This window comes from Prosopis cineraria, unplaced genomic scaffold (assembly GCF_029017545.1).
Source record: "Prosopis cineraria cultivar Desert tree isolate PC_DT_omini unplaced genomic scaffold, ASM2901754v1 PC4, whole genome shotgun sequence".
NCBI classification, from domain to species: Eukaryota; Viridiplantae; Streptophyta; class Magnoliopsida; order Fabales; family Fabaceae; genus Prosopis; species Prosopis cineraria.
Window position 1 is genome coordinate 14,408,789 of NW_026555335.1, and position 15,602 is coordinate 14,424,390.

Below are 15,602 nucleotides of genomic sequence, written 5' to 3' on the forward strand. Positions count from 1 at the left end.
ATCAAGTGTGAATCAATCCTAATTTAAGATTGAAACATCATGATGTGTAAAGCTCAACTTCTATGATTCAATTCAAGCATGACTCACTTTTCTTTCAAGCTTAAATTGACTAAAATAAGTCCTAAAATGCACAGCTAAACACAAGTTCCTTCTAAGTGTATGACAATTAAGATCAAAAGACTTATGAGCCTAAAAAATATTGATGGATTCATTTTTAAATTGATAACATGTAATTAAGCTCTCATAGTTTTCACACTAAAAATTTAAAAGAAATAAATAATAAATAACTAAACCTATAGATCTTCTTCTTCTCTTAATTCTTCAAGTTCTTGGAGGTTTTGTCACATCCATGGATCTTAATATCTGGTCAAGTAACAAACACCTCTTCTCTAAGTTTTGTAATAATCAAAACACATGATTCAATATTTTTTTGATTGCTCATAAGTATCCTCCAATTGGAGGCAATCTTATTCGAGGTACAGTCAAACGCTAAATGTAAGCACTTCTCCCAATGGGGATTTGATCCTAAGTTCATCACGTCATGACGGACTAGCCTCTTCTACTAGACCCAAACCAACATTAGTCATATTTTGGGTGCCTTGATTACTTGTTGCGGATCAACATTACACAATATTGGGTCTACTATGTATAAATAAGGGTTGTTGTTGTTGTTTGTTAGGAATAAATAAGGCTGGTTGATATAATATGAAAAGAACTTGAAAGTCTCATGCATATCCTAAAAATTTGTTATTTTTCAATTATTATTTAAAATATTTTTCACCTTTCAGCTAAAGGGGAAGATAGGCCAAGGAAAAAAGACAGGCTGAAGATTATTTTGACTGTAGTGGCTGCATCTGTTCTGCTTTGTAGTGCCATAATCGTCATCCTGTGGAGAAGAATGTTCAAACCAAAGGGTAAATTTTGAGATGCATTTATTCTCCATCCACAATTCTCTCTACCCACTTGCCATTATCATTTCTATCTAGATAGGGACAATTAACGCTGCCAAAGAATCTTCATCTAAAGCAGATATAGTAGTGAGAAAAATTTTATGACAATGTTCATGATTTACTAGTCTTTTCGTTCTCTGATATTGAAGAGGCGACTCATATATTCTTGAAAATATCCTTTTGATTTTTTACGAAGATGTATTCAATAAAACGTTGACATCTGAAGACAAGTTCCATAAAACGTTGCCATTAAAAAATGTCCTTTTGATTATAGCTTCTGTATCAATTCTCTATTCGGTGTCAGAATTTACATTCTAAGAAGGGGAATGTTCAACTTACATGGAAATTTTTTTAACTACGATTATTATCCTGCAAAATGTTTTACATTTGATCTCTCTGTCAATTAATTGTTCTTAAATATGAATATAGGGAGGAGAAAAGCTGTAACAGATTCTGCAGAAAATTTTCCAGACAACACTGTTCATTTGAAAGTCTTTTCATTTTCTGACATTGAAGAGGCCACAGATAGATTCTCAGACACAAATATGATAGGAAAAGGTGGTTATGGTACTGTTTACGAGGTAAATTTGAATAAAGTTAAAAAAAAGAATTGGCGTACAAAACTTATCACATGAAATTACTCTGCCAGGAATCGTTTTGAATTGTTTCCCTTTGTCCGAAATTTGAATAATGCATATATCTCCAGGGCATACTACAAGATGGTCAAAAAATAGCAGTGAAAAAACGATCACAAGGTTCAGCACAAGGATTTGAGGAATTCAAAAATGAGGTAACAGTTACTGCAAGACTACAACATGTAAATCTTGTTCAGTTGCTGGGTTTCTGCACTCATAGAGAAGAGCAAATGCTGGTTTATGAATACATGCCAAACAAAAGCCTTGACTCCTATCTCTTTGGTTAGCAATTCTTATACCAAACTTTAATTCTGCACACAAGTCAGTATTAAAAAAATTGAACTCTATTTTTTTTTTTTTAAACAAACCGACAAAATGAGCTTCCTCTCAGTAGTAGTTGTTTTGAGGGTTTAGGACGGAGCTAACAGTGTACTATTTAATTTTGATATAGATCCTACAAGACGATGTTTGCTTGATTGGAGGAACCGAGTTGACATTATTGAAGGAATTGTTCAAGGGCTTCTTTACTTGCAAGAATACTCAAGAGTGAGGATAATTCATAGAGATATAAAAGCTAGTAATATTTTGTTGAATGATAAATTGAAACCAAAAATTTCAGATTTTGGCATGGCAAGAATATTTGCAAAAGATGAACTTGAAGCAAACAGTTGCAAGATAGTTGGAACTTAGTGAGTGTGTTTGGCTTCTAATTAAACCCCTACATCTATTCTTGATCATGTCAATATCCATCATCGTTCTTACTTTATTTATTGTTATTTATTTTTGATGCAGTGGTTATGTTCCTCCTGAATACGTGAAAAGTGGCATATACTCCACTAAGTCAGATGTGTACAGTTTTGGAGTTCTAATTCTTCAAATTATAAGTGGAATGAGGACAACAAGACTTTATGGTGAACATGAAAATTTATACCTTGCAGGATATGTAAGTAATTAACTTCAATTTTGCAAGAATTGTGGAGTAATTCTTATATATACATATATCTATCATATACCAAAGTTGAGCAGCTTATTATCATTTGTGGACTGAACCAAAATTGAGGGAGGCATGCCTATATATATATATATATATATTAATGTTTTGATTTATTGATCTTTTATACATCGATCACTAACTTCCCTGCTAATGTTTTAAGTTGAAGTCTTAATCTCTTGCTGGTATGTCATTATGTTTATGTCGATCACATGATATATATTTTAATGTTGTTAGGCTTATGAATTATGGAAAGAAGGGAAAGGAATGGAGTTTATGGATACTTCCTTGGATGACACATCTTCACCATGTAAATTGTTACGGTGCATGAATATTGCTCTGTTATGTGTGCAAGAAAATGCAAATGATCGGCCGTCTATGTTGGAAATTTCTTCAATGTTGAGAAGTGAAAGCAGTTTGAGATTCCCTAAGAAACCAGCATTCTCAACAGAAAATGAAGTGAGAGAAGCAAATGATGAAAAAATGCATATCGAAGTGTGTTCAATCAATGAAGTAACAATCTCTGAATTAGTCGCGCGCTAGCATAGCTATTTCTTGGTACGTTAAAATCATATTGTTATACACTACATTATGTGATTTATCATTAAAAAATGTATTGTAAGTTTAAATTATTGGAAAAAAGAAAAGTTGTTATGTCCCCTTGTCCTTCATTATATGCTGCTAGAATCACGTGCACGATTGCCTTATGGTCTCAATAACCAATGTCAAGCAAATCGAATCTGTTCTTATTGGTTGAGGTACTGATTTATGATTATTGATAATTAGAGTAATCAAGCCAGTAGTTACTACTAAATTAATATATTTGTACTTAGATATCATGTTATATCCCAAAAAAAAAAATTGTTTTCTTGCACAAGGTTAGCTTTAAATTCACCTAAGTTATTATTCATGTAGGGGCATGACACTAGTTGATTATTAGTGGATGATGCACACAAATATGTAATGGATTCTACAAGTGTATGATTCTAAAAATAATACATGATAAATCAAAGTCGTTCCTATAAAAGACTAAGTTAATTGATAACTATGCAATAAATTTTTTATTTTTATTTAAGTCAAGCAAAACAAAATTTGAATTTGATTTCACAAAATAAGAAATGAAAATTATAAAAATGTACTAAAATTAAATTTCCAACAACAAAAAATAATTAAGGCAACCTAGAGTGGTTAATCCCTTCTTCACTTCATAGAATATGTAATTACCTAAATAAATTCACTTAATATTAATTTGTTAATCTAGAGTATTAATAAGAATAATTATCTTTTGATTAATTATACCCCTTCTCAAATTAAATATATTATTCCTAACACAAATATCCAAGAGCCAAAAAGTACAAACTCACTCTAATGTGATTAAATGGATCTAGTAGGTATACTCCTATCCTATTGATAAATTAGAATAAATTCTAATCTAATATTATTCAATCTAATGATGTAATTTAAATTTTCCTTTTTCAAGGCAAAACCCAAATCCTAAATTCATACTCAATAGTGATCAATCATTAAGTAGACAAATAAATATAAAATTAAATAAATAAAACTAATATTAAGCTCAAATAAATAATTCAAACAAGCTGTAATTCAAGAATCAGTTCATAGCTACCCTAGATAAAGAAAAATTAACCACCCATGGCTCCAATGACAGCAAATATCAATCATATATACATCAAAACAAAGGGAAGAAGGAGAAGAAATATTTAATCAAAGCAACCCTGAGCTAAACCCTTAATTTTTTACTAAACCCAAGCTTCTTCAACCCTGCTTTGGCTCTTTTTCCTCTCCTTAGACATTCTATAGCTATTGGAATGAAGACTGGCTAAAAATGAGGTCCTTAAATCCTTAAAATTTGCTGAATATCAAACCTATGCGTTTTACTAAAATTTTCTCTACGTTGTAACGAAACGCATTTTTGCTGCAATGAACATGACCTCTGTAAAAAAAATTTCAAATTTGCTAGACTTAGGCTTGGAAAATTTCACCTTTAAGCCTATAAATTCGGGCTCCCTGTATGTAGAAAACAAAAAATTACTACTACAATTGGTCCACTAACTTTCAATTATATTTTCATGTACATTCTCACACAAAACCATTCATTTAATCATATTTTTGCTAATAAATTCAAAGAAATTACTTCTAACTACACTAAAATCACTAATAAATTCAGTAAAATATTAGAAGTTATTAGTGCATCCCATGAAAGATGAAACTACTAATTTGATGATTTGGAGTTGAAAAGTTCACAATGATTTATATCATTGCGTGTGTGTGTATACAGGCCATGACAAGACCCAATGCAATTCCCTATTTCTAGTTAGTAATTGACGATAAAGAAACATCAAAAGTAATGAGCTCTAATAATGGCCAAGAGAATAATAATGCGAAGATTGAGATGGTAACCAAAAATAAGAATCTCTGAAAAGAAGATGGTAGACGAAGAGACTATGGTCAAGCTTAAGAGTAGCCCAAGTTTTAGCCTTCCCCATTCTTTTCACAAATGGCCTAAGAGCTTCCATTTAGGCATGGTAGTCACATTCCTCTAAGTGTCTGTTGATGGTGATGATTGATGCACAAAATGTTTCACCACAAGTATATAAGTTATTAGTGCGTCAATATCGTTCCTACAAGAAATCAAGCAAAATGACAATTAGGCAATAAAGTTCCCACTTCTATTTACATTAAGCAAAATTAATTAAAATCGATAGATTAATTAAAATTGAAAGTTGAAATGAATAATGCAATGAGGGTTTCAATTCAACAACCACGTATGTCCAAAGCAACCTAGAGTTACTAATCCCTTATTAGCTTTATAGATCTTGCTTTTACCTAATTAATTAATTTTAATACCAATTTTGTTAATCTAGAGTATGGGTACCTATAAGGGCCTTTTGAACCTCAAATAACCCTCTTCTAAATTAATTATATTATTTCTAACAGAATTATTTAAGATGCAAACTCAATCTCAACTTACTCTAATTTGATTATATGAGAAATTTAGATATATTTCTACCCTAATTACAAATTAGATAAAAAAAATTTAGCCCTATTTACTCAATCTAAGGGTTCAAATGAGATTTTCCTTTGTCAAGGAAAAACTCAAGCCCCTATTCACATTTAATGATGGCCAAACATCAAATGGACAATTAATTGCAAGATTGAGTAATCAAAATCAATATCAAACATAATCAATAGGTAAAAACAAGCTTTAAGCCACCAATAAGTTCATGGTTACTCTAGGTCAAGAAGAATCAGCCACTAACCACCATTAAAACAATAAAAATCAGCAATACTCAACAAACGATACATCAAAATGTAGAGAAAAGGAAGAAGAAAGCTTCAGAGGAATGATTTCTGTCATAAATTGCAAGACCCAAGTGTTCCTGACACCTCTCCAAATCTTTATCCACCTTAGGATGCTTTTTGGATGTGCAGCTACTGTCAAAACATGAACTAGAATGAAAATAATCTTCATAAATCCTTAAAACACAATTTTAAGTAAAGCTGTGCATTTTGTTGAAAACTAATCTAATGTTGCAACATTTAAGTTGGTATTGCAACATTATTGGCCAAAATTCAAATTTGATATAGGCTTTAAAATTGTCAATTTTAAACCCATAAATTGGGCGTCCCTATGTGAATAAAACCAAATATAATGCCATAATTGATCCAAAAACTTCTACAATTGTCTTAAACTTTATCCACATCCAATCTCATAAAATTTTTGCTATCTTATAACAATTCACTAAGGTAAACTTTTGGCGTGTGCTGTTTCCACATACGACATTCGATCGGAGTAATTCAAACTCCTGCATGAAGATTATTTCACAAGCTAACTAATGAGATAAGTTTGGATACAATCTAATGATATGATCTAAATTTTAATACCCAAGTGTGAAAAATCACCTTTTCTAAAAAAATTATGCACCAAATTGTTCAAATTGCTCACTTTGTCTCATTAGGCCATTGTAGGCTTAAAACCAAGTCCAAAAGGACCATTCACACCTGATTGACCACAATTCATATCATATAAATATATAAATTAAGATTTGGCTATTCAATTGCCCGTTTACACAAATAAGGGCTGTTTTGCAATATCACCACAACTTACACCGTTGGCCAATTTCTCACACAATCTACATATATGCACTACTTACACATTCACAACATATTCACAATCAAATCTTAGCCAATCCACATAATTCATCACACAATACACATTTACTCACATGCAAGGCTAAGATTCACAAAAATCACGACAAGTCACAATTCAAAACATGTAAATGACATCCTATGGTAACTTAAATCATTTACAAGTATACAAGGGTCTAATTCATTACACAAGCTCTAAAATCATGTGGTAATTGCACAACTATGCTGGTCTAGTGTCTTTCCCTTTATTTAGCTTATTACTTTAACTTGTAAAAATATAACTAAAGGGTGAGATAAAAATCTTAATAATAGAATAACTCACCATTACTAACTATCACAGGTAACTATAAGCCAGTATTGCATATATATACATTCGAACACACAATTTCACATCATAAAACCCTTTTCACCACAAACCATCACCACTATTAACATGATCACTACCATCTGAACCTCTAAATTACCCCGATTGAAACCATAGGCTCTTATTAGGTTAATATACACTCATTGACCTGAGCGCACCTTGAATGATAAAATCACCCAACCAAAGGTATTTTCTCCTATTTTTGAACTATGATTTATCCTATCACACTAATCAAGGTATCGTTACTCCAACATTGCATCACACAGATGCTAAGGAGCTCAAATCTCGAGTACTACACCCTTTATAGACACTAAGAAGATAATCTCTAACACCACATCTTAATAGGTACTAAAGAGATAAAATTTTTCAACACCACACCTATCGGGCACTAAAGAAAACATGCCACATGGTCTTCTCACTACTTTTTCCTATAGGTGAACTTCCACTCCCTATGGTCATCTTTCGTATCAAACACTAGTTTACATTCAAAACCACACACATACACACACACACATAATCACATATTTTCACTTGTTCATTTAACTGAAATCTGTTTCATGCAACAATCATGCATTATCTCAAAACATGCTCAATTTAAAATAATTTCATACATTAGTTATAATACTTTTAAATAGTTATAATAGATAGTTAAATAAAGTAGTTATTCGATTACCTCAATCCTTCTATCACTAGAAAGGTTACTCGTGGGTATCATAACTGCCAATACTTCTCTACAAACTTCCCTTTCTTAATTTACAAACGTAACACGCCAATCTACACATACTTAGAACTATTAGTTAATTAATCAAATTGATCAAAAGTACTTAATTGCTACTAAAAACCACAACTAGCCATTCATTCACTTTCACTTAGTCAAGTTAGATTCATCATCACTTATCCACCACTTTCTATCGTTTCTATGGATCCCATTATACTTCTAAACAAATTTCCACTCCCTTTTTCCTCTTGTTTAGGGTAAAATTCAACTTAGGGATTCAAAGCTTTATCGTTTAACTCCAAACCAATCACAAAACCTTAGTTTGATTCTAGAGAATATTTTCATTACTAAAGCATATGAAACAAACCCCTTAATTTTTCTCAATTTAATTTCTCTATAACTTTTACTAAAAGAAATTACTGTAGAATTGAAACTAAGAGCTATACAAAACTTACCCGACAAACTATCAGTCAAAAATGCCTTTCAAGCTCCAATAAATCCTTGCCCTAGCAGAGACTAGCTTCTCTACACATTTTCATTCCTCTTCCTCTCTATTTTCATGAGCTGACCACACACTTATCACTTTATTTTTTGTGCTTGCATCGTGTCGCGATGTGTGGCACAATGAGGAAAATCCTCACCGTGCACACATGCTTCATTCCAAAATGCGGTCCTTTCTCTCATACCTGTTCATTTAACTTCTAATGAGTCAAAATATCAAACCTTCATCCACAATTCTAATCATTCACTAATCACTAATTCACCCATAATTAACAACTAGTTTAAGGATTAGTAAATCAGGATCTTACAACATAGCTTAATGAAAAGAATTTTTTTTAATTAAGCCACGTCGCCTCTTCCAAAGAAGTGACATGGATTTTTTAATTTTAAAAAATAAACATGAAACCATGTTGCCTTTTTAGAGAGGTGATATGGCATCTCTTTCAATTTGAATTTCAAAATTCATTTTGCCCACCCCAAGACCCCTAACTATGCTCATTATCCCCCATTTCTCTCCTTCTATTTCCTTTTTTCGTTATTGAACTCGTGCTCTAGACCACCTCATTGAAGTTGACATCTTCTCTAGCACTAACGTTGAGTTCTCTCCTCTCCACCACCTCGTCAAAGTTGACCATTCCCCTCTTCACTATATCATTATTCTTGAACTCGAGCTTTAGCCTAATTCTAGATGAGACACATTGTTTGGGTTCATTTCCCTCAGCTTGCTAACTTTAGGCAACCTCTAAAGTTGGTTGGGTTCTCCCAACTTGTAAGTTCTTCCCTTATTTTTATTTCAATTTTCTACCTGTAAATTCCTGTTATCATTATGTTTGTTAACCACAATATTTCTTGGAGTGTGGAAATATGTTTCTCTTATTGCTCCATTATTGTTCTCTACTTCATCTATTCCTTGTGTGGTTGTTCTAGCTTTGTTTTAATTTATTTCATTTTAATTTGGCTATGAATTTGGTCTGTGATTGTTTGAATATTGATACTTTTGAATTTAGGAATATTTACATATTGAGTTTTATTTTTTTTTGTACTAGTTCTTACTTGAATGGTGTGCAATGGCTATTATACTTCTACCCTCTTCATTTTGATTACTTCTACCTATATATTGTGTAATACTAAAGCAATTCTTATTGGTTTCATACAAATATTATACTAGTAAAAAGAGCCCCGGTTAATCATAGGATCATGCTATTTGACTCATTAACCCTTTTACAAGAGAATAATATTTATGTTTCTACAATATACATTTATGCATATGAAAATGTTTATAAAGTAGTTCAAATTTATGCTGAGTTTAAAGATAGTAACTTATTAATGGCTTCTTGAATCATGAATTGAAATATGAAATATATCAACCAGTATATTGTTGCTTTATTTGGTAGACCAGGCCCATTTTTAAATATTTATAAATGTTTTCTTAGCTTTAAAAAATATTATTGTAAATTTATTTGTACAACTTTGAGAAAATTAAGTTTGCTTAGCTTTGGAAAATGTTATATCTCTAATGCATGGAGAGTTTAATATTTTTATATTGTTTCAATTTATGCAAAAATTTGATATTTAATTGATGATTTGGATTGATTAAAGTGCTTAATTTAATGTTGTTAAAATTTAGAGAGGTCCAATTTTTAAGGGAAAACTTGTTGAATTTTTTTGATAGTATATTGTTTCGATTTATGCTTAAAATTGATATTTGATTATTTGGAGAGGTCCCATTTTTAAGGAAAAACTTTGCAAAAAAAAAAATTTTATCTTAACATGTCCATGCAAGTTAGAGGATTGCTAATTTGATAGACTTTTTGATGATTGATTAGGAAAAAAAATAGAATGAATCATAGTTGGATAAATGTTAGGAGAATGAGTGAGGAATATGAAAATGTGACCAATTTCTTGAGTTTGCCAGAAAAAATGTTCCTAATAAAAATGAGAAGTATTGTTGTCCTTGTGTCAACTGTATGAATAAAATTGAACTAGGTATTCATAAAATAAAAGAGCATTTAATTTGTAATGGAATAAATTTAATGTATACAAGGTAGATATGGCATAGGGAAGCAAGAACAACTTCCATGTCCTGTAATGAGCAAATTGTGAAAGACGTAGATGATAAAATAGAGATATGATTTGTGATGTTGAGATGGCATCATTTGCATAGTCACACACACACACACACACATGAAAGCTTGTATAGTGATGCAAAGAAGCCCTTATACACAAGGTATACTAAGTTTACACTCTTGATAGTTGTGTTAGGATTAGCTAACTTAAAGTCAAGAAGTGGGTGGATTGATTCAAGCTTTAAGGAGTTGCTTGAATTCTTGAGTGAAATACTTCCAACTAATAATTTGATTTCAAAATGTATATATGAGGCAAAGAAAATCTTGTACTCAATGGGTAAAAGGATACATGCTTATCTTAATGATTGCATACTATAGAGAAACGAGTATGATTGGCTACACAAGTGTCCAAAATACAGGACCTCACGCTACAAAGTGAAGAAAGATGATCATGCTAATGGTGATGACATTATAACTAAAGGTCCTCCTATAAAGGTTTTATGATATCTTCCAATAATACCATAATTTTAACATTTGTTTGCTAATCTAATAGATGAAAAGACTTTGAGATAGCATTTTGATGAAAAGATATTTGATGGAAAACTTCAACACCTTACTGATTCCCCACAATAGGAAGACAATAGATCACATGTTTCTTAAATTTGGTAGCAATTCGAGAAATATTTAGCTTGAACTCTATATGGATGGAATCAACCTATCATATGATAATTTTATCATAACATATAATGCCTAGCCAATTTTTTTCGTTATTTACAACCTACCTCCCTGGTTGCATATGAAGCACAAGTACATACTATTGTTTTTTATTATTTTAGGACCAAAACAGTCAGGAAACAATATTAATATCTACTTGACACCTTTAATCAAGGACTTGAAAATGTTGTGAGAGAAAGGTGTAGATGTATTTAATGCTTATAAGCAAGAGCACTTCAAGTTTTATCATGATTTTCACCACAATAAATGACTTTCTTACATTTGAAAACTTGTCAAGATAGTATTAAAAGGAACAATGCATGTCCTCTGTAATATCCTCCTTCTTCTAAACCATGAGTAACTCCAAATCTCAATTAATAAGGAGATTAGATTAAGATAACTGATATATGACCAAGTTACCAATGGTGAAAAACTTGGGATCCTAATTTTACAAAACTAAAACCATTTTTAAAGTTTTTAAAATAGACAAATCAGAGTTTGCAAATATGCGAAAGCATAGAATCATTTCAAACATGAGAGCATTTGCAAGAACATTTAAAGAAAAAATAATTCTACAAAATTTTGGGGTGTGCATTGCAGCTCGTAGAACATATGTCACGACATGTTCGCCTTTATGCCATGCACCGTGGCTCATGGTAACATGTGCCACAATAATTTGACAGGTTTTAAGGCAAATTCTGACATGCTCTAACTCTCCGTCTAATGTCCAATTGATGTGAACTAGGTGTCTATAAAAAGCTCTTTCAAAGCTCTAACTAATGACTTTGGTTTCATAATCAAATTATTACTTAATCAAAACTAGAATACTCTTTTCAAAACTTACACATTTTTAACAATCTTCACAAAACTAAATCTCCAATTCATTTACCAAAAACCAATAGCAATTGACACTAATTTGGACACATGAAAAATATCAAAACTAACTTGTGCAATGCACTATATCACATTCAACACTTATAGATCACAATTTACTATTCAATCCCTTAACCTCAAAAGCATACAAAGGGGAAATTCAAGTCACTTTTCATCAAATAATCGATAATCAACACATAATTTACTTAACTCTTACTTGCATTAGTATTTTGACCCTATCACAGATATCACATTTTATAATTTCACTCCCTAGGGCCTAAAATACATTCACAATTCACAAAGCACATAATGCAATTAAGGATTAAAATGAACTATCCTTAGTTGGAAATTGAAATTGTCAAATACACATAATAACTCAAAAATAAATATGCATACTAAAATAGGATCACAATCTTAAGCCTCTAGTTGCTTTCCTTTATCCGATTCTCTTGAGCTATTTCTTGTAATATTGAAGATGATAAATTGAGTACAACTACTCAGTAACTAAGGTCTAACTAACTTACACTAATGCATATCAATTAATTTAAATGTAAGTGGCAATACAATCAATTCTTCCAAATCATGTAAAACATTCAAGAGCATAAATTCACTTTTTCAGGTGTAATACACATCTTTGTGAAATAATGCCTTTTAATGATTTTTCATATAGAAAAGAGTTTGTCACACAGTCAAATGACATATACTCAAAAGAGATTAAAACTCAAAAGAGAATAATTTATGAAAAAAGAGGTTCATTTTTTTTATCTACCATATTTGTGAAGTCTAAATGTGAGGCATAGTCTTGATGTGATGTATGTGGATAAAAATGTGTGTGATAACTTTATTGGTATGCTCTTGCACACAAGTGGTAGGACTAAGAATGGAATAAATGCCATACTAGACTTAGCTAAAATGGGAATAAGAAAACGCTTATATACACAGCTAGAAGAGGGGATGAGAGCTTATTTGCCACCAACGATGCACACATTATCCAAAGATGAGAAAAGAAGTTTATGTAGATGTGTTCATAGTACTATGGTGCCACAAGGGTATTCTTTTAATGTTAGAAGACTTGTTTGGATGAATGATTTAAATTTAACAGGCTTGAAGTCTTATGATTGCTATGTGTTGATGCAACAACTTTTACCACTGGCTATTTGAGGCATTATAAAAGATAATGTAAGATGCATTATAACTAGATTATGTATCTTCTTCAATTCTATTTGCAGCAAAGTCATTAACACTGACAAGTTATATCAATTGAAAAATGAGGCTTACAATATGTTGTGCTAATTGGAGATGCACTTTGCTCCAGCATTTTTTGACATCATGGTGCTTAATAGTTCATTTGGTTAAGGAAGTAAGATTTAGCGGTCCTTTTTATCTAGCATGGATGTACCTATTCGAGCAATACATGAAAATTTTAAAAGGATATTCCAAAAATCCATGCAAAAACCACATCTCTCTTTTACTAAAAGTGACGTGGTTTATCTCATCCACATCCCTCTATCTAAGTTCCCAGATCTAGGTCCCCACGATAGTGACATGAAAAGCCTTTGCCATAGTATTGAAAATTGACAAGTAAGAGTAACAATTTTACAAGTAACATATCATAATTAATAAGTTCAAGTACAAGTGAGAACAAATTTAAACCGATAACAACAATCATTAAGGCAATAAAAACTTTAGATTGTTGAATTTACAAGTAGATTTACATCATTGACAACTAATTTCATATTGTTCAAAAATTGTGACAAGTATAGGTATGAGACAAATCTCCATGGATCTACCACTAAACATGAAGTTGACTACTCATTCGTCGTCTGATAGCAAATAAAAAAAGAAGCTATTATTGGACATTATGTATCATGACATTATATTTAGTTTAAGTTTTGATGATGACAAATATAGATTAATTAAATAAATGCATGCATGAAATAATAATGTTTATATTTATTCTCATGCATATTAATACTTAGACTAATCATTATGTTCGTGATATATTATTGAAGGTTATCTAATATGAGTGAGCATGAAGAATGAAGAACATAAAGTTGAAAAGAAAGATGATTTAAGAAAAGCTTAATTGAATGAAGACATACAAGCTTGGATCTATCGTAGCCTTGATTTTGATAGATATAATACCTTTAAGCTTTCTAATCTTTATATTAAACTCATTGTTTTTTATGTATTTTTTTAAATCTTAACATGCATTTTTTGTTTTAAAATAAATGGTGAGATATAACCTTAATCTTGTTTTTAATCAATTATATCTTACAATATTTGAAAATATTTTCTCTTAAATATTATTTGAAAACAAACTCCATAAAGTTTCTTAAAAGTTATATTTACTCAAAAGTAGAGTTTTGTATTTAACACTTGGAAGTTAATACTTTGAATTAAGAGTTTTAGAGATATATGGTTTTGACCTTTATTCAATATTTTCTATATATCTCTTAACATACAAATCCATTTAATATAAAACTTATTTCATTTAAAAATAGACTTGTAAATATTTCCAAATATGTCTATTTTATTCAGAATGGATTTTATATGAAATTAATATGAGTTTTCAAATTTGGCTATTGAAGCTTCAAGTACTTCAGAAAAACGCTACTAACCTTTGCTCACCATTTTGATCATATCTCTTTATATACTTTGAATTTTCAAGTGAGTCTTATTTCGTTGGAAACTAGACATCCAGAGGTTCCAACTATAGATCATTTTCTTGATTTTGACTTAAAATGAAATAGTTATGACTATTAGACATTGACCCACAAATTGTATTGTGGAATTCTAGAATAAAGTGCTTTAGCACCGGTACTTTGCAAGTACCACCTATACTATTCTTGCTATAACACCCATGCTATTTTTTTAGCACTAGTAATTTGCAAATAACACTCATGCTACTTTTTCAACACCCATGTTGCTTTTCAGCACTTGTTCTTTTCGTGTGTTCTTTTCTTTTGAATATGCATCTTCACTCTTTGACACTCCTTTACCATCTATACTGAGGTATCAACACCAGTATTAATTTATCTTTCTTCAAAAATTCTAGTGTCTTTTACATGTTTCAACGGAAAGCTCTGATACTTTCTCTCCAGCTTTGTTCAACTTTCTCTCTAAAAGAAATCATCCAAGTTATTTTAACACTTGTGCTATCTATTAGCATCAATACTATTCTTCAAAGCTTTGAAATAGAAGATTTCGTTCAAGTTACATTAACACCAACACTTTTTATCCACACCTGTGCTGTAAATCCTCATTTGAGAAAAAACACTTATTTTCATAAAATGAAAAATATCATTGTCATTTACGAAGAGCCCTATTCTGATACTATCAAAGCAACACCTGTATTATTTTCATGTGCTATCATTATTTCTCATCACAGCACTAGTACTATTGCAAATAGCACCAGTACTAAATTGATTTTTCATGCTCTGTTTTTGGGTCTCAATCCTAAACTCTTTGAAACTCATTTCCTAGCCATTCTTTTAATCTACAGTCAACTATATTCACTTAATAACCTTCCTAGAATCTATCTAAACACAATTATTGCTTGGATCAAACTCTTTGTGATTCATTCTTGATTTACACCACCTGTGCTAAAATGCTACATTGGT

The 15,602-nt window shown here is 31.0% G+C and overlaps 1 protein-coding gene across 1 annotated transcript; it reads left to right on the forward strand.

Moving 5' to 3' along the window:
* The first annotated feature begins 349 nt into the window (after window positions 1-349).
* LOC129308855 (G-type lectin S-receptor-like serine/threonine-protein kinase CES101) lies at window positions 350-3,143 on the forward strand. Its single transcript, XM_054950236.1, has 7 exons — window positions 350-371; window positions 789-914; window positions 1,380-1,531; window positions 1,657-1,867; window positions 2,037-2,274; window positions 2,378-2,528; window positions 2,814-3,143. Exons 1-7 carry the CDS (start codon window positions 350-352, stop codon window positions 3,117-3,119), a joined length of 1,206 nt encoding a protein of 401 aa, XP_054806211.1. The 3' UTR covers window positions 3,120-3,143.
* The last annotated feature ends 12,459 nt before the right edge of the window (window positions 3,144-15,602 follow it).

What these genes read in the sequence shown, in the direction of transcription:
- LOC129308855 (XM_054950236.1), top strand. Translation starts at nt 350, where the DNA reads ATGGATCTTAATATCTGGTCAA. An exon ending in AAGAATGTTCAAACCAAAGG is followed by an intron (nt 915 to 1,379) that starts GTAAATTTTGAG and finishes ATATGAATATAG; the next exon opens with GGAGGAGAAAAGCTGTAACA. An exon ending in TGCAAGATAGTTGGAACTTA is followed by an intron (nt 2,275 to 2,377) that starts GTGAGTGTGTTT and finishes TTTTTGATGCAG; the next exon opens with TGGTTATGTTCCTCCTGAAT.